This window comes from Lipomyces doorenjongii (assembly GCF_038497915.1).
Source record: "Lipomyces doorenjongii strain NRRL Y-27504 unplaced genomic scaffold V1508scaffold_72, whole genome shotgun sequence".
Taxonomy (NCBI): Eukaryota; Fungi; Ascomycota; class Lipomycetes; order Lipomycetales; family Lipomycetaceae; genus Lipomyces; species Lipomyces doorenjongii.
In genome coordinates this window covers 29,628-47,572 of record NW_027118139.1, presented here as the reverse complement: position 1 = coordinate 47,572, position 17,945 = coordinate 29,628, and the positions used below count along the sequence as shown (strand labels likewise).

General features: G+C 46.5%; 7 protein-coding genes across 7 annotated transcripts; 4 read left to right on the top strand and 3 right to left on the bottom strand.

The window, feature by feature from the left end:
• Positions 1-161: 161 nt before the first annotated feature.
• V1508DRAFT_424747 (ribonuclease H-like domain-containing protein) lies at positions 162-2,690 on the bottom strand. The gene is made up of 8 exons (XM_066941334.1): positions 2,301-2,690; positions 2,225-2,240; positions 1,914-2,168; positions 1,829-1,862; positions 1,399-1,766; positions 1,303-1,345; positions 1,177-1,249; positions 162-1,129 (listed from the first exon to the last, which is right to left on the bottom strand). Exons 1-8 carry the CDS (start codon positions 2,683-2,685, stop codon positions 465-467), a joined length of 1,839 nt encoding a protein of 612 aa, XP_066793421.1. The 5' UTR covers positions 2,686-2,690; the 3' UTR covers positions 162-464.
• A 102-nt stretch (positions 2,691-2,792) lies between these two features.
• V1508DRAFT_424745 (uncharacterized protein) lies at positions 2,793-4,312 on the top strand. The gene is made up of 2 exons (XM_066941333.1): positions 2,793-3,327; positions 3,380-4,312. The coding sequence occupies exons 1-2, from the start codon at positions 2,858-2,860 to the stop codon at positions 4,059-4,061; spliced, it is 1,152 nt and encodes a 383-aa protein (XP_066793420.1). The 5' UTR covers positions 2,793-2,857; the 3' UTR covers positions 4,062-4,312.
• A 64-nt stretch (positions 4,313-4,376) lies between these two features.
• Positions 4,377-5,873, top strand: V1508DRAFT_267672 (uncharacterized protein). Its single transcript, XM_066936469.1, has 2 exons — positions 4,377-4,553; positions 4,607-5,873. The coding sequence occupies exon 2, from the start codon at positions 4,744-4,746 to the stop codon at positions 5,761-5,763; it is 1,020 nt and encodes a 339-aa protein (XP_066793419.1). The 5' UTR covers positions 4,377-4,553; positions 4,607-4,743; the 3' UTR covers positions 5,764-5,873.
• Positions 5,874-6,613: 740 nt separating this feature from the next.
• On the bottom strand, positions 6,614-9,276 carry V1508DRAFT_391606 (YL1 nuclear protein-domain-containing protein). The gene is made up of 2 exons (XM_066937941.1): positions 8,126-9,276; positions 6,614-8,074 (listed from the first exon to the last, which is right to left on the bottom strand). The coding sequence occupies exons 1-2, from the start codon at positions 8,921-8,923 to the stop codon at positions 6,695-6,697; spliced, it is 2,178 nt and encodes a 725-aa protein (XP_066793418.1). The 5' UTR covers positions 8,924-9,276; the 3' UTR covers positions 6,614-6,694.
• On the bottom strand, positions 9,277-11,311 carry V1508DRAFT_424737 (stress-activated map kinase interacting protein 1-domain-containing protein). The gene has a single exon (XM_066941332.1). The coding sequence runs from the start codon at positions 10,987-10,989 to the stop codon at positions 9,475-9,477; it is 1,515 nt and encodes a 504-aa protein (XP_066793417.1). The 5' UTR covers positions 10,990-11,311; the 3' UTR covers positions 9,277-9,474.
• An 879-nt stretch (positions 11,312-12,190) lies between these two features.
• V1508DRAFT_399838 (uncharacterized protein) lies at positions 12,191-15,816 on the top strand (the record flags this gene model as incomplete). The annotated part of the gene is made up of 3 exons (XM_066938286.1): positions 12,191-12,351; positions 12,458-15,752; positions 15,808-15,816. The coding sequence occupies 3 exons, from the start codon at positions 12,191-12,193 to the stop codon at positions 15,814-15,816; spliced, it is 3,465 nt and encodes a 1,154-aa protein (XP_066793416.1).
• A 1,862-nt stretch (positions 15,817-17,678) lies between these two features.
• On the top strand, positions 17,679-17,849 carry V1508DRAFT_399837 (uncharacterized protein; the record flags this gene model as incomplete). Its single annotated transcript, XM_066938285.1, has 1 exon — positions 17,679-17,849. The coding sequence occupies one exon, from the start codon at positions 17,679-17,681 to the stop codon at positions 17,847-17,849; it is 171 nt and encodes a 56-aa protein (XP_066793415.1).
• Positions 17,850-17,945: the final 96 nt, after the last annotated feature.

Below are 17,945 nucleotides of genomic sequence, written 5' to 3'. Positions count from 1 at the left end.
TTGTTTCCGTTCTCTGCAACGGATACGAAAATCTTGCGCTGAATCAGGGTTCAAAATGTTCGTGGCTATGCTCGGAATACATAAGTGTGATATGTCTCGTGGCTTTGAGCGCCAATCCGCAGCTTACATTGTGAAGAAAATATAAATCACATCGAAGACTACCACAGTCGTTGGAACTCGAGTGAGTTTGTACAATAATTGCAGTTAGTTGTATAATAGTACGACTCTCTATCTAATCATGTCTGGATTTAACAACCGTACGATGCTTCGTATATGGCATATACCAGTATGTGTATGGGATTTAAGTAAGCGTTAGCATGGTCAAAATATGGCACTTCTGCCAAACTGTTCGACTTTGCTGTCCCACTCCTCCATGAATGGCACAGGATGTTTAATCTCTCCAAAATAATTATAAGTTCTTTGTAAAGACGCTTTGATACTCGATATTACCCGAACTCAAAAACTTATTTCAAAATTAGTACACGCTCATTAGTACCGGTTACTCTTAGTCGATTGGCAATGGGGCCCCATACAGCCGAAGAAAATGGTGGCAAGATACATTTCATGACGCCAACATTTGTAATTGGTGGTAGAGGCTCTACTGCGTCAGCTGCATCGCCCATCACTCGGTCAACATCACGCACAGATACTGCCTGTGGGAGCTGCTCGACTTCAAACTTTTCCCACGCTCTAACACTGTGATCAGTTTTCCACTGGTCCGTGATATCAATTCGATAACTACTATCAGGAACATCCCAGTTCTGTTCATCCGTCTGTAATGATTCCTCCAACCAACTGATCCCTCGTCCGGACCTCGGTCGCGAGAAGCTCATAAGCATTTCGTCCATCACCGCAGGCTCAATCTGACTGGACCCATGTCGTTTGCGACGGGAGATATTCGCATCGTCGTTATAAATCATGTCCGTATCATCGTTGATTTCCGTTCTGATCTGTTCATCTCCATTCTCGCTGTCGTTTAAACTGTAGTGTGTGGGGAAGGAGCGTCCAACGTCCAAATAAAAGTACTTCCCTCCCTGTTTTAGAAATAATTTGGCGGTCTCACACGCATCCCAGCCTGCCTCGTGCTCATAATCCTTACTGTCATATTTCGTAAATTCCGGATGAATCGCTAATTTATAGTCAGCAGTGAAGCAAAAGCACAATAGGACACCATACTATATACCGGATAAACAACTGATCTTAGGTCGTCTAACATATCCTTCATACTTGAGTGATGCGCATCGCTATCCTAGGTGGATATCTTAGATGTCTTGTCTAGACAATTAGCAAAATCCAACTTACATCGACATCACTCATTGTCCCGAAATACTTAGTGTCTATGACCCTTAGCATGCTGTTAGTTCGAAATTAAAGCCTATCGCAAAGTAGGATACACACATAGGAAACAGTGAGCTCATTTGATGCGCAAATTCCTCGATTGAGCTTGGCAATGAGCTCACGAATTTCGCGTATATATTGATTAAATCCACGAATACATTATGCCCAACGATGGGTATTTTGATATGCGACATGTGGTCAAATATATGTCGAATTCCGGCATACTGGTTAACTTCACACATTAGTTTATTATATTTCTCAATGCGCTTTACATGCTCGGTCGAGTCGTCTTTATTCTTTCGAAGTATTTGGATAAAATTTCGACGGCCTAGTCCATACAGCTGCGGATAAGATTTTCGAATTGTTTGATGAACTATGCGTTTCTGATAAGAATTGGATACGGCAATGTTGAACCATGATGTCTCTGGCTGGTATTGTTTTAGGTGAGAAAGTCCCCTAAGAGTGGCACACAACAGGAATTCACACATACATTAGGATCGTTAGCCCAAGCATCCAAGCCTGGTCTGTAATGACGGGTCAGCATAATCAAACCTTCGGGACTCAGAAGGACTCACAATACACTGTCCAACAACTGTTGCCCGCTGTGATCTACGTTGATGTCCTCAAACTCCTGGGTGATGAACCGCCACGCACGATCTTCGATTTGTGTCTGTTCATCTCTGTTCAAATAAGGAACACCGTTTGCAAGCCATTTGTTAAAATCGAATCTATTTCGTAGATGAAAAGCGGCTGCTGACATTTGGAACAAAAATCGCCTGTCGATACCAAACTTCAATGGCAGAATCGGTGACACGTAAAAGTTATATGGGCTGTTCGTTAGAATTCTGTGATCGTCTGTCCGGCACAGCTGTCAGATAGTACATACAGCATTACGTATTCACCTAAATAATAAGCCACTCATTAGCTGTCCATAGATATAATCGAAGCGCAACTGAGCGTACCCGTATCTTGATCTGCTTGTACAATGCATAATCCGAGCTGTATAATCTGAAATGCTTCTGCAGCTACCCTGTAATCGGAGTAACGGGAATGGATAGTCGCCAATTGATCGGCAGATGCAGCCCCTGTAGCGGTAGTAGTTCCATCCTCGTCATGGATTTCATCGTCTTCACCGGCAGAGTCAGATGGTCCGTTCAGCTGCCCGTTAGGCGGAGACGTCTTGTCAGCAAGTCGCAGCCCCGTAAATTCGCAATCTATCGAGACGAAGCTAGCTTCTGACAGCTGAGTATATATTACACTTAGCACTTCATTATAGTTTGCCCAGACTATATCCATCCTTCTGTGGACCTGATGTCTAGTGGTTGCTTGACCTACGCAAGCTGCCATATTCACCGCCGCTTGAGGCGCACAGCTGAAGTGAGCCGCGGCCCGGCCCCAATTCCAACGCCGCACCAACCTCCGCAGAATCGCATATTTATTTTATCACTTTACAAAGTCTTGCGCCTCTGTCCACCGATACAACCTCATAATATTGCAAGAAGATACAACAGCAGTAACTATGAGCGCAGACTTAGCGCTGTCGTACGGTGTCTCTCTCCATTCTGACCATGCCGGGCTTATGGATGGCACACAACCACGCACTGTGTCACTCGCGTCATCCGTTACATCGACATCCTCGTCCATGTCGACTGTCACTCCTACCACGCGTGTCCGCCATATATACAAGAAGGCCAGATATTTTTTTATTAACCGACAATTTCCCGACGCTTACACGACTATTCTACCGTTAATCGCCCGTTCATCTGTACATGACCAAATGGACAATCATATGCGCGATCATATATGGAAACTATACATCGCATTGCTGGATGGTATTATGCATCTTCCATCGGATAGACTGAAAGATGGGTTTAGTAGGGCAGAGATTTCTCAATTTGACTATCTGGTCCAGGAGAGTGCGATTTGGGATCAGATCGCAGAGGCATATCAAACATCGTCCAACTTGGCTCCAGATATGGTCCTTACGTTGTAAGTAGCACATAGATTCCGTGTTTGAGGCGCTCTAATATGTACGGTGCAGATCATTGCTTTGTACTCGACATACAACACACCCCGACATTGTTCGCGTCAAAGTTGAGAATTACATTCAGAAATTCCTGGCAGGCGCAGAAATTCCTGCCTATTCGCGAGTTCTGGAATTCTACGCCATGGTCATTCTTCCAGCTTGTGAGAAGTGGGATGATACGAGGAAATTCGTGCTTTCAAATGATTTTTTTTCTGCTGATAAACGGCGGGATATGCTAATTGCATTGGACCGCCTAAAGTCGAAATCAAACGAAGCTCGCGCTGAAAGAGAAGTTAAAGCGGAGCGACGCAACACGCGTCGTACCAAACAACCTGAAAAAGAAAAGGAATACCAAAAGGAAGTGCATAAGGAGGAGCCGCAATTCGTATCTTTATACTCTAGCTCTAGCAAAAGCGAGAATTATGGGGACGAACATCACAGCTCCACGGACTCGCGTAATCCGAAATTTACGCAAAAAGAGCTAATTGCACATGCAACGCGTTTGTGGGGCTTTGTGGCTCGCTCTGGTAGGCGACCGGATGTTATTTGGAGGCTACTGGAGATTTTTTTGACTGTGGTGGTGATGCTGGCTTTGTCTGTGCCGGAGAGTCGTGCTCGGTTGGCGCTTATGATGACTGATTTATGGAAACGACTTAGGAAAACCATAACTATGGGCATACGTGTTAATTATTTGTAAGATACCAAGACAAGATCTATTGGTATATTTTGTATTATAGCACTATATGTGTCCATATTAGGTATCCTATGGCTTTCGTACAGTTGTGCATAATAAATGTGCAATTAGGGGTGGATACGATATGCGATTAATCGTAACTCGTAATCGTATAGTCTAATACGATTACTATACGATTGGTTGCAAAAGTTTACCATTAACTATACGAGCAATGAAGTTGGTTGCTCCCAAAAAATCGTATAGTTACATGGACAATTGGTTAATCTAAACCCTAACCACTGATACACCCAACTTTGATTATATCTCAGAGGACAAGAGGTTTCCTGTACAACGGGTAATACCCCTATCTTCCTAATAAGGAATAAGATTTTATACTTCGCTATACGACTACTTTACCATTAGAGCTTCATTTTTGTGATTAACTTCACGATAATCTCAAAAGTTGACGGTACCGTAATTGTACCCACACCTAGTGCAATAAAGTGTTCACACAAGGTAGACTCTATTAAATCTCTGAAGCTAGACGATGGTTTATACGGGTAGTGCAGTGCGCCTCACAGAGTTGTGCACCATTCATTGTGAGCAAACTGATCGACAGCCGCATAGTCAGTTTCAGGGGGGCCGGGTCACATCGATGAGAAACCAGCAATTGAACTCAAGGTTGACCTTCATAAAATAATATCTGATGGCAGACATGGATACAAGGTCGGAAATTCCTCCAGAACCCGACTTGGTCAATCTCTTTGTTGAGTTTTTAAGGCATGTTCCCTCGTCTGAAATTTCGAGCGACAAAGCTCCTACGGATATTCCACGCTCCTTGACACCGAATCTTTCACCATCATTTCTATCGCAACTGAATCCCCTTTTACGTGCACGTCTTACGTTTAATATTCAAACGTTTCAATTCGGTAACCCGGATAATTCCATGGAAAATTTTGATACCGATAGGGTCCTGGAAACTGTCCGCCACCAATGGGCGGAGCTTTTATCCTGGCCGAATCCCGCATCAGCGTCTATGCCTGAATTAGGCCCAATTCTGGCCCGGAAACTATACGACTCTCGAGATTTGCTTCTTGGTGAGACAGAAATCCAGAGTACTGAGAATGAGAGCGACAATAGGGTGAATATTAGGGGATTTTCCAGGCCCGACATTGAAACGTTCCTGGCCTCCGCTTGGCTGCCCGCAACTGGAATTGAGATTGTATGGAACTGGGAACAAGCGGAAAGAGCATGGAGGGTAAATGAGGTCAAAATGTCCCTAGTGGATAGTAATGCGGATGGATATGGTGACTTGGATTATTTGCACGAGAGCCAATCAAAGTCATGGGCAATTGATATGACTGAAGCTATCACGGGAGTGCATGGCTTGAAGGTGAACGATCAAGGCGAGGAGATCGATGGAGATGACGATGACGATGACGACTCTTACTGGGGAGAATACGACAAAGATGTTGAGCCCAAACGCGAAGTGCCAACACAAGAATCTCACGCATCAGAGGTTGAAGATTATGATTATTACAGTCGGTATGACACGGTCACGACGGCGCTGTCCAGTGAATCGACACAACGGCAGAAGACAGCAGGTATATCACCCGTGCATATTCATATACAAAACTCTCTGCGAGGCCTGCGTGACTTGGCTCGCGATTCAGGGATTTCTCAAGACGAATTTATGGATTTGATAAGCGAGGGACTACAAGGGTAAATGAGAGTTGGATCGATAGCGTAGCTATCTCACATAGCACGCAGGAGTAAATTGCATATTAAAGAAATACAGCTCAATCAGCACAAACGCCATAGTAATAGTCCCAAAAATAATCAAGCGTTTTGGCTCAAAAAACGAGAACGGACTTTGAATACAGAACTTCTGTAGCTCAGGGTATTAGGCTGCAGAGGCCCATGACTACCAACCACTACCACGAAAGATGTCTATATTCATGTGCCAACGCCCTGAAGCAAAGTATTCTCGCTGGAGAAACAGAATCTTGGAACTGAGGTTGAAAAGCGGGCAGTACGAGTTTGAGACGAGCTGGCCGTATACACTTCTGGTGGTGAAGGTGGGGCCAGTTATCTTTTGGATGAACGGTATAGTAACACAGTGTAGCAAGACGATACGCATCTCTCCATGTTGCCATCGCCATAAGCACCATATATATGTCTCGTGCTAGCCCGCAATTACGGCCAGCACAATAGCACTGATGCTACTAATAGGCAACCGTGACCGTCACGGTTTGGGAATAAGGATTGTCTGTCAGGTGGGGCAGCATTAGTCCGATACAATGTCGATTGAAGGATTGCCACAGATGTACATATAGAAGGTATATGTGGAAGCGAGCACTTGCGGCCTAATGCCATCGCCAGATAACACTGGCGGCCATGGAAAGAGGCGTGTTGCTGTGACTACCAACAATAATAAGTAATTTACGGGTACCACTGTTCCAGCAAACTGAAAGAGCAGCTGTCCATGGATTGGAACAGATACTACTAGATCAACATTGGAGGTTGCAGTTTTCTGCTGCCCTGGTAGAACGGATAGTGTCGCCGTCGTCTTCAAATTAGTCATACCCACATCGTAAATTTACTGCTACCTAAATACATCCATATTTGATACCGTACATAATAACAAGTGCTCTGAGCTATCGATCAGTGGTCGCGGCGCTAAAAGGCACTTCTGTCTCTTCCACTTGCCGAACAAGCCATTCCGGCGCGCCATCGTCCCTACCGTAGTACATTCCGTCTCCAAAGGCAGAGTTCCACGGCATTGCGCCTGACAAAACCCTTCGTATGACCTTAAACGACTCAAGACTTGAGTAACAGACACCGGTAACAGGATCTCTGAATCGCACAGCCTTGCCTGTAATTGGACATAGGTGACGTTTCGCTCTTGCCGGTGTACGCCCGGACGACGCCTGTGGCCCCAAGAGCACGGACCGCACCGTGGCAGCGTCCAGTTTCTGGTCGGAAGGAAAATCCATCAACGAAACCAACTCGGTTGAGCAAGGTACTAACTCCACTGGCGACAGGGTCGACTCTGGCTTCGTCTCTTCTGTCGGCAATGCCCCATCCAATGCTGTATACGCAGATTGAGGCTCCGTCGCATCAGAGTTGCTCTTGTCATCGCGGATGGCCGATTTCGTAGCGGGCATATCCTCAGTTAATCTCGTCTTCTCCAACTCATCCAAGTCGCCGTCTTTCGTATTGACTGTCGTTGGAGCTCCACTGTCATACCCATCCTCCACCTTCCATATAGCATGTGGCTCGTTCGCCTGATCATCTTGACCATCCACATCTGTCGACTTGGCTCCAGACAAAGCTCCATCGTGTGACTTATGGTTTCCTTCAGTAGCAGATGAAGCCTTTAATGGCGACAATTCCGGAGCTTTCATAAGAGGAGACATCGGCTCAACAGGCCCGAAGTCTTGAATGTCAATCTGCCGACTATTTTCCCCATTGGCCCGATCATCATCCACGTCGGGTGTGATCACATCTCGAACATTCGTCTCAACTGCTGGCAAGATCGGAAATGTTTGAGTTGGTGGGGGCTCTGCTGAAATGTCGTGCAAGGTTTCGGTGGTCACGCCTACCGGCCTAACAATCGCGTTCTCATTGCTATCGGGAATAGCGCTTGAAGTAGCACCTGTACTAGAATCTAACTTGGCTCTCTTGAGGTATTTCCTCTTCTCTGGTTTCAGTTCATCGTTTTCCCCAATATGTCTCCTCCAAGACCTCTTCCGTCCATCAGCCTTTTCGCTCTGTTCAATTTCTTCGACAACCAGTCGCTTCTGGCCGACCGGTTGGTTAACTTGAACACTCCGCCACCGAATGAAAGGACCTAGTAGTATGAGTCGCTGTGCGAACATTGCAGCCCGTTGAGTCTTCTTGCGAATGACTTCTTGCTCAAAAAATTGATTGAGAGACGCCACATTATGCCCTTCAATAAGCTTGGCACGCTGGATTCGTTCCTCCTGAGTCAGTACCTCCTTGGCCTTGGGCTGGTGATGTACCGGATTGCTCGCCTAGAGTCATTGGTTAGCCTAACAAAGGGTATTCAAATTGATACAACCTACCTTTCGTTTCTCTTGCTCCTGTAGTCTTTGTAGAACAAATTTTTTATTTTTAACCGTGTGAGCGCGTGTGCTAGACCGCACAACATCAGGCGCTTGAAACGCACTGACTCTGGTCCTCTTCTGCCTATTATTATCTGACTGCTCATCCTTTAAGCTTTTAGGAACTATTTTTCTTGTTGGTTTGCCCTTAGTGATAAACGCACCCATACGCTGCGCTTGTCGTGTCCGTTTTAGCTTCTTCTCGAGTTGCTCCTGGCGCATCAATTCCTTCTCGCCGACATCTGATTCGTCATCCGCACTCCCAGGACCCTCGTCTGACGAGTGTGCCGAGTCACTAAACATATCGTCATCCTTTGCAGTTTCAGGCTGTTTTCTCTTATTGATGGTAGACCTCTCCGGTTGGTCTCTGTAAGCCTTGCCCATCTCCCCAGCATCTCCGCCACCAGCTAAGGCGGCTTCCATCACAACTTCATACTCTCCTCGTTTACTTTCTTCCTCCTTCTCCTGGTCCTCCTCCCCTTCTACTTCTTCTTCCTCTTCCTCTTCTTCCTCCTCACTACTCGCAAAATCCTCGTCATCGTCCGTCTCTACAAATATTCCATTCAAATCATCTTCTTCAGCGAGTGTTTCTTCAATGTCCAATAGTCCTCTCAGGCGATTTCCAGCCGTAGTCCGCTTCTCCCGACCGGTCACCAGAAGCTCAACTGGTTCTGGAGATTCAGATACATCTGAATCCTGCCGTTCCAAATCGGAATGAGTTGGTGACCGTGACCGTGATCGGTCGCTGACAACAGACATTGGCGAATAGGTGTATAAGACTTGGATCCGATGTTCCTACCAGCGAGTACTACAACCGCAGTGTATTGTATAGCACCATAAGCGTGCTGACTATCATCCTAAATATAGCAAATAGACGAGAGAGATCGAGACACTTATTTCAGCGCACTATCAGTATGAATATGGAACGGTGGGTGGTTAATGTATTTATATCGTCAGCGGGAAGCCGCCACGCTTTGAGCAGCCAGATTGCCACCCAATTCAAACTATTGGGAACACAATCCTGGAGCCTTTTATATCGTTACTCTCGGCTGAGATACCACGTAAACAAGATATAAACCAATTTACGCATTATAAATTGTAAATAATTAGATAATGTGCCTGCATTTGCTATACAGAGGTAACTTATGATTTATCGCGAGTAATATTACGTCATAATTAATAAAACTGAAAAAAATTTCATCACCCAAACGCCGGTGCCCGATAACCACGACGGCCAAATATCCAAATGCCAATTATAATAGTACAGATAGTCGTCGAAGCCTCAATCCATTCTCCACATACCGAATATCTTATTGCTGCTGCCGCGTCAGCTTTTGATTCTCCTTCACTTGAGCTGGGGTAGCCTCAACCAGTGCAAACTCATCGAAGCTAAACGCGGAAATAATCCTCGTTCTATCAAGAGCGGGAAAGTCTCTGTCGGGTTCACCGTCTTCTTCAACAATTCTGAGCGTCCACAAGTTAACGTCACATTTGTCCTCAGTCAATGCGGGTTTTCTCTTTTCTTCCCAATACCTATAGAGAGAGTACCCTATGGTATCAGCGACCGTGACATATGGCTTCACCACTACTTCGAATGGCAAGGTTGGTGTTGAACAAGTCGGACAATATAACTTCAAGCGTAATGGCTTGAGCTCCCCAACACCGGAGGCTGATGTATATACCTCGAAAGGATTTTTCTCCGCTGCTTGAGAGAGCTTGATTAGGGCAGACAAGTTGGATACATGCCGCACGGTAACTGAAATACGTGCAAGGTCCCTAGACGACACGGACTCTGGCAGGTCTTCGCTAGCAGTGGGCATTCCTATCAGGTGGTCTTCCACAAAGTCGGCCGGAGCCAAGTGCGAAAGCACCTGAGCAGATGCACCACCTACTGCGCCATCATCACTGACGCGATCTTCTTGTAATACATTCTCATCCATTGAAATATCACCCCAAACATTATTATATCGCTTGTCGAAAGCGACGGCGCGCCGAAACGATGAAGACTGCAAAAACTTCATCCCTTTGCTCTCTGAATTCCCGGCAAGACCGATGTCTGCCGCCGATTCTTCCCTTTTCCAGTCGGCTTTGGCGTCTGACACCCTTCCGCTTTGCCGCCCAGTGTGATGATGCTTGCGATTATTAGTCTGAATATAAGTCGACAGCATTTGGTCAACATCAGGGATGAGGTCCTTGGCGCGAGCCGGCATTTTCGAAAATTTTATCTGCCTGGCTGCCCTCTGTAGCTCTTCAATTTCCATCTCATCGTTCTCGTCATCGTTCATCTGGCTAAAACTGTCGACTCGATATGGGTGGTAGTCGGTCGACTTGTATCGAACGCCGTTATTATCCTCGTCCTCGTCCTCGTCCTCGCCTGGATCCACGGGTTGCTCGTCGTCGGTTTCAAACTCGCTCTCGTGGTAGTCAAAGTCCGAATCCGAGCTTTCGTCAGGCACAGTGCGTGTTTTCTGTCTCTTCTTGCGCCGTCCTCGTCGCACACCATCGATGGCGTCAGCCAATTCTCCAACGGTTAGGGCGGTTTCTCGGGCATGAAGAGCCGGCGTATCTGGCGTCGATGTGGAATGCACGCGGTCAGATTCGACAAAATTCGGGATAGGGGGCGAGTACTGATACTCTGGATTGAACTGAGGAGGCGGATCAGCAATAGCGGGACCCCCATGTGTAGCAGCGTCGACGGCCCATGCCCTAGAATAGAGGTCTTTGTCAATATGGATGACACGCTCGCCGACACCGTCCTGGATGCGGTCTAGATAGGAGGTGCGGAGGCTGTATAGAATAAAGCTTCGGTCGTGCAGCAGGGACATCGAGACCAAAATCTGGACAAGCAATACTGCTGCAGAAGATTGCGGATGCACTAATCTAGTAGTACGTCATGGCTTCATCTGTGCAGTCGCGCTCTAGAACGTCTGATATTTTATTATCATGTGTGTATGTCGTCCATTTCTTCACCCGAGCATGAGGGGGGTTGCAGCCACAGCATCTATGTGGCTGGTTTCTAGTGGCACTGGGGCAGTGCATATTATAATTGGTCCAGGGCACGTTAGGGCTTCCGCCCTTTCCGGGCTAGGGCTCACCCGTCGACAGTCGAGACTATAAATGTCGCCCGCCGTCCGCCCGTTTTCAAATTTTCTCTTTTTTTTCTTCATACTTACCTGAAAGCGTTACCGGAGATCATGAATTCTCGGTAACTGGTTGTGGAGTCTGCATTGCACAGCGCGGATTGTCTGCGGCTGCCAACTATCTTCGGGTAGTCTGGGCTTTGTAATTTTTGCTTTCGTCCTCTTTGAGGACTTCCATTGTGTGTTATTGATTGTGGTATTGTGCGTGGAGCGTTGGTTGTAACAGGTAGAAATTTTAATAGAATTTTCTGTGATTATCTGATTCTTCTGCGTAGTCCATTTATTTATTAAATCAGATTTGTAGAAATTTTGAATTTTGAATGCGCTTCCTTAAAAATGGTGGTAATAAAAGTTGGTGGTGAAACGTTGCGTTGGCTTAACAGTGACAGCTAAAAGTGTAACACCTTCCAACTTCCTCAATGACTATAGTTTGGTGTTGTTCCAACGCTTCACCGCCTACACTCCGTCTTCCGCCATCGACACATCAACACAAAATCATCTTAACTTCCATTCATCAATTGCCAAATTATTGGGTGCTCCGGTAAATACACGGTCCGCCCTGTGCTTCGCTTGGCGACCCGCACTCCTCAAAATCCCTTTCATTACATCCATTCGCGTATCTACCGGTGTCGCGTCACAGTTCAGCTCCATCGGACACTCCCCTCGGCTTGTCAAATTTCTTGCCAGTAGTTCGTCAGCGCGTTGTGTGAGTGTGTGTTATATTGCCAGCTCATCGTGGTGACTGAATTCGTGCTCGTCTCTCAGGCTGCCGCGTGCCCCACAAAGTGGTCCCTAGCGGCATCCATCCTTGTCAGTCGTTCGTTGTCGGCGGCTCGACGCTCACCACCGTCCTCATATCCGTTGGCTCGTCTGTTAGGTTTTATCGATGGCAAACCTCTCGTCTCGGTCGTCTCCGTCTCTGGCTGCTCTGGAACGTCCGCAACAGCAGCCAGCTGATTCTCTCAGTAGCGACTCTAGTCGTGCACAATCTTTACGAGTAGGCTCCGCGTCGCCGTCGGCTTTCGATCCACGGTATATTTCAAAGCGGTACGTATCTCTTTTATTGCCGTTCCTCCCTAGCTACGTTCCTCGCTTTTTCTGTTGCAGGTTCTATTTATAGCAATCGCCTGCGTCAAACTAACAATCCATCCAGTACACGCGAACTTCAGGTCCAGGACATGTCTTTCTGGCCACAGTTGGGCGCCAACTCGCCTCTGGTGCCACCCACAAGAGAACCCGAGTCTGTCTTCGACAATCCCCCATCCACATCTGGTTCGATTAGTTCGGTAGATTTGGCAGGAGTCATTGGACTTGGTTCCGACCTCGTCGGATCTACCCCGTCTTCATCATCCTCGCCGTCAACATTTAGCCCGGCTTTCCGTCAACGTGCTCGTGCCGGAACGCTACCTTCTCGTCTGTCGTCATCGTCCTTCACTGGCGGCCAAATCCTCAATCCTATCGGTAACGGCGTTCATTCACAATCGATTTTATCTTCAACAGCTCCGTCTCCGTCGCTCTTCAGCACGCATCAGGACCAGCTAGACCGTCATATGTCTCCGTCAATACCACTGCCTTCTTCTTCCAGTGTCCCTCATCAGTCAAGCGTACAGTCACGCGTGCAGTCGCGCTACAGGTCGGGGTCCCTCAATCTGCCGGCTCATCGACCCATGTATGGTGCTTTCGGTTCTTCTGTTTTTTCTTCAAACTCATGGAACGGCGCTTCCGAAAGCATGACTTCGGAGCATGAACAACCTGCACTCAGCACGCTAGATTATCTAGGTCTCGAAGACACTACTCATCCTGTCAGTAGGCATCCGCAAGAGAATGCGGAAACAGCCATGCACCGTTTAACCGTGCCAAATGGTCCATCACCATCCTCAGCATCTGCAAACTCGTCGTTCCTTGCCGACATGTCGCGACTCCGTACGGATGTCAATAGATTACGGTCTTACTCTGTTAATGGTACGGAAAGGTATGACGAAAGGAACGGCGTTCCTCTCGAGGGATTGGTGGAGGAAATGGACGAGCATCACGATTTGGATCAACTCGGACAGTTAGGTGGCCACCACAATGTCAGCTCCAGACCTCGATCGCGAACAACAGCAGGACCAGATCTACAGTCAAGAATTAAAACTTTTGTGCAAGTGCAATCGAGACGTGACTACACACCGAATATCAGTAACTCCGCAGGCATTCTGAATGGTGATATTGTCACAGCTGAGGAGTCATCTATAATAAACTCCTTGGATGACAAGTCCGTTGGACCAACACGCGCACTTTGGCTTGGAAGCATCCCACCAACTGCGACGGTGGCATCGTTGACCAGTCTGTTTAGTCAGTATGGAACTGTGGAATCGGCGAGAATCCTGTCCGATAAATCGTCCGGGTTTATCAATTATTCTAATACCGATGCTGCAATTCAAGCCAAAGCTGCATTAAACGGTACTGAGATTGCACCTGGTACAGGACCACTGAGAATCGGATTTGCCAAAGTCGTCCAACCATCTGCTATGTCGATCAGCACTTTGCCCCAAAGTGGCCCGAACAATACGTCATCCGACATTTCATATACTGTTAAGGATACTACCAAGCTAGAGAAGGTTATCTCAATCCCGACTCGCACACTCTGCGACATGGAACTTGACATGGTCGAAATTGTGAGGCAGTACGGTGCAGACGACGATGAGCTTTCAAAGATCAGGAGCAATCTGTCAAATGCTATTTCGTTCACCTCGTTTATTGAAGAACTACCTGCGCTCCCGGATCCTAATCCAAACCGTGTTTACGATGCTCCTAAGCTGCGCGATATTCGAAAGCGTATCGATAATGGCTCCTGCTCAGTTTCGGAAATCGAAGCAGCCGCCGTCGACATGCTTGATGAAATCGCTGAGCTTGCAAGCGACTATTTGGGTAATACTGTCGTGCAAAAACTATTTGACAACTGCTCAGAGGAAGTGAAAACGAAGATGCTTCGAAGACTAGCCCCTTATCTTGCACAATTGGGTATACACAAGAATGGCACTTGGGCGGCACAAAAAGTTATCGACGTGGCCAACACCACGGGACAGATGGAGATCATCGCCAATAATTTGCGGCCTTACACAGTCCATTTGTTTCTTGATCAGTTTGGAAACTATGTTTTGCAGTGTTGCTTGCGATTTGGGTCGCCATACAACGATTTCATATTTGAAACGATGTTAAGCAGATTCTGGGACATCGCTCAAGGAAGGTTTGGTGCTCGCGCCATGCGCGCCTGTCTGGAGAGCCACTACGTAAACAAGGAGCAGCAGCGTGTTCTCGCTGCTGCGATTACGTTGCATGCTGTCCAGTTGGCAACAAATGCGAACGGCGCACTATTGTTGACGTGGTTTTTGGATACGTGCACGCTGCCTAATCGGCACCGTATTCTTGCGCCTCGACTCATTCCGCATCTCGTTGCTCTTTGTACACACAAGCTTGCATCGCTGACGGTTTTGAAAGTCGTCAACTATCGTGCTGAGCCTGAGGCACGTCGCGCCATTTTTGATTCGCTTATTCTTAACCCAGATGAGTCGGCCTTGGAGGAGATTCTGAGGGACAGCGCACAAGGACCAATAGTCATCTACAAAATTCTCACGACGCCGTTTCTTGAGACCGACATTCGACAGAGATCAATTGCTGCGGTCCGAAACGTTCTATTTAGATTGAAAGTTCATCCGTCTCAGGGATACCGTCGCTTGATGGATGAGGTAGGCCTATCGACACGTAGTAACGGCTCCGCAACAGCTTCTGGAGGTATGGACGGAGCACAGCAAAACTCGACTGGACAGTCGAACAGGTCATCTAACCACCAAAATCATCACTATAGCCATAACCATCATCATAATGGTCGCGCCTATAGTGATGGACACCAGAGGGAATTTGGCGAACATGCACAACCGACTGGTCATACACAACAATTATCATATTACGGATCCTCTATATACGATCCGGCGTCTCTTGATTATATTTCGGCACGACCGGGTCCTGCCGCTATGGACTATCTTACAATGCAGATGGAACAGATGGGACTCGGAGCGGCTGGTCCTCCTGAACAACAATATGCAGCAGCCTCGTCTCAAATGGTCAATCCTTCTGTTTATCAACAGTCCTTGCTCCAGCAGCAACTTCGCACCGGTCAATCACAGTCGCCTTATTTCTACGTACCAAACTCTCCTCCGCCTCCTGCTGGATATGCGGACCAATATCGTGGTTTGTCATCGCGCCGACAGACTCAGGCGGTTTCTTACACGGCTGAAGAATTTAGAGGATTGCCACTTGTTGGGGGACCAGGAGTTAATACACAGCAGTTACATGCCCCTAGTCCGGTGTTGAATGGCTCACATCTAATGTACTCAACTTATCTCGGAGGGATGACTCCAATATATAATGATTCTCCTCATCAGCAGGCTCAGAATGTAAGACAGAGAGTGAGTTGAAAGTTTGTGGCATGTTTTAGAGATTTGAGTCTAACTATCTGTGTAGTTTAAATAGCATAGACTCCTTTCATATCATATTTATCTAATGGTTTGCTTTTGTGGGAGCGTAAAAGTACTTGGAACGGTAGGGTATCAAAAGCTTGGTTTTGAGTTTTCCATGACATATTGTAGCTTGTTGGTAGTATATATATTGGATATGTAGTTTTGCTGGTTATCTTCCTCTCATTGGACATAAATTGTACAGATGGTTTGCGTGTCATACTTTGGTTGCATTTTAATCTAGTTGATATATATATTGTAATATTTTGGGAATATCAAATTAGCAAAATTATTGGATGGTCAGTGCAGTTGTTTTCTATTGCTATAATAACTATAGTTCGTACCTCTTATGCATGCGCTAATAATATATAGAGGTGTATACTGAGAACTGATAATATTCCCTGCACAAGATACACCTTCAAAGATTATGACCAACTTGTAGACAAAGTATCAGGACAGTCCTTTCATAGGCATCTTTCACACTGTTATGGTCACTGACAGCAATTTAAGCTTGTTACAGGTGTAGCCTATGGTATGTGACCTAATCGCTGTTTGAATCAATATGTATTATGACTATATGCAGTTGTTATATCGTGAGTAACAAGAGTTCGAATCCGAAAATTAGGGGTAGATATGTTACGGTACGGTCAACTTTCGAGATTATCGTAAAGTTAATCGCAAAAATGAAGCTCTAATCGTAATGTAATCGTATAATGAAGTATAAAATCGTAAAGTAATCGTACAGTAATCGTATTCCTCATTAGGAATTACCCTTTGTACAGGAAACCTCTGTCCTCTGAAATATCATCAAGATTGGGTGTATCAACGGTTAGGGTTTAGAGACTCCAATGTCCATGTAACTACGATTTTTTGCGAGCAACCAACTTCATTGCTCTTATAGTTAATGGTAAACTTTTGCAACCAATCGTATCTACCCCTACCGAAAATCACAGTGGGTTTATTCCAATTGGCTGGTGCCCTTCGTGTGATTCGACAATCGGCGCAACTGCGTGGATGGCAGTGCAAGGGTCAAGGACCTTGGTCCGGACAGGCTAATAATAAACAAGTGGTAGCGACTAAATCTCATGTAGCGCAGGGAGAGCTCTATATATGGGGGTCAAAGAAACAGACAAGTGTAGATGCTGTGGCCAATTAATAAAGATCGCCACAGATAGGTAGATAACGGATATATCCGTGGATTGGATATCCGTCTTGCACAAAGATAGAGAATCTGCGGAGGCAATGGTTAGGACTAGATATTCACGGATAGGACTAGCAAATATAAGTATTTAACTACGTAAAGTAATTATATTGGGATAGTTTAATGAATTGTGAAATATTCAGTTATTGGGAACGGCTGCCACAAATGAACTCCGAGCTATTGTTCAGTCGTCCTTGGTTTGGGCTTAGTTCCTCATATTCAAACTAAATATTTGGAGAATCATGGGGCTTAAACCAACCATTCCTCTTTGGGACTAGCGTAGAATACGAATTACCCCATTTCTGGATGTGGTAACAGAATCCTCAAAGCCACACTCATAACAACGGCGTTACCTAAAGTTCATTGATTGACCGATGTGTTAATAACGGGTAAACAACAGTGGGGGTGACGCACACACCCTATGGGGTGTAGGCGCAGGAAAGTGTCTACATCCACGTCCCCGGCGAGCTCGGCATCATGCGCAACGCCGAAGGGTTCAGGATTGCCATCATCATCGCCATTTCTAAGGTCCTAGAGCCGCTTGATCCAGACTGCGTCTCCAGAATCTGGCAAGCGGCACTTGTTCGTTGCCACAATGCCATGTTTCCGGCCCGCAAGGAGGTTGCGACTTGCGGGAGTGCCATTGGAGGGGAAGCTAGCTTTAGCTTATGGAATCGATGGACTGGCAGTGGGCCATGTACTCGATAGACCAGAAGGAAAAGGTTGCGTCGCCCACGGTCGAGAAGTTGCTGGCTAAGTACAAGTCGAATGGCACGGCGGACAAAGTTTGGAATTACGTCATGTCAGATTTCAAGAGGATCGAAGGGGCAGAGTCTATGACCGAGTAAGAGCTGGCAGCTGCATAGCAGGGTATTGCTGGGATAGGTGGGCTGGGCATTTGAGATCATGTTTGCTTTTCTGCCATGTCGTCTTCTAACATCATC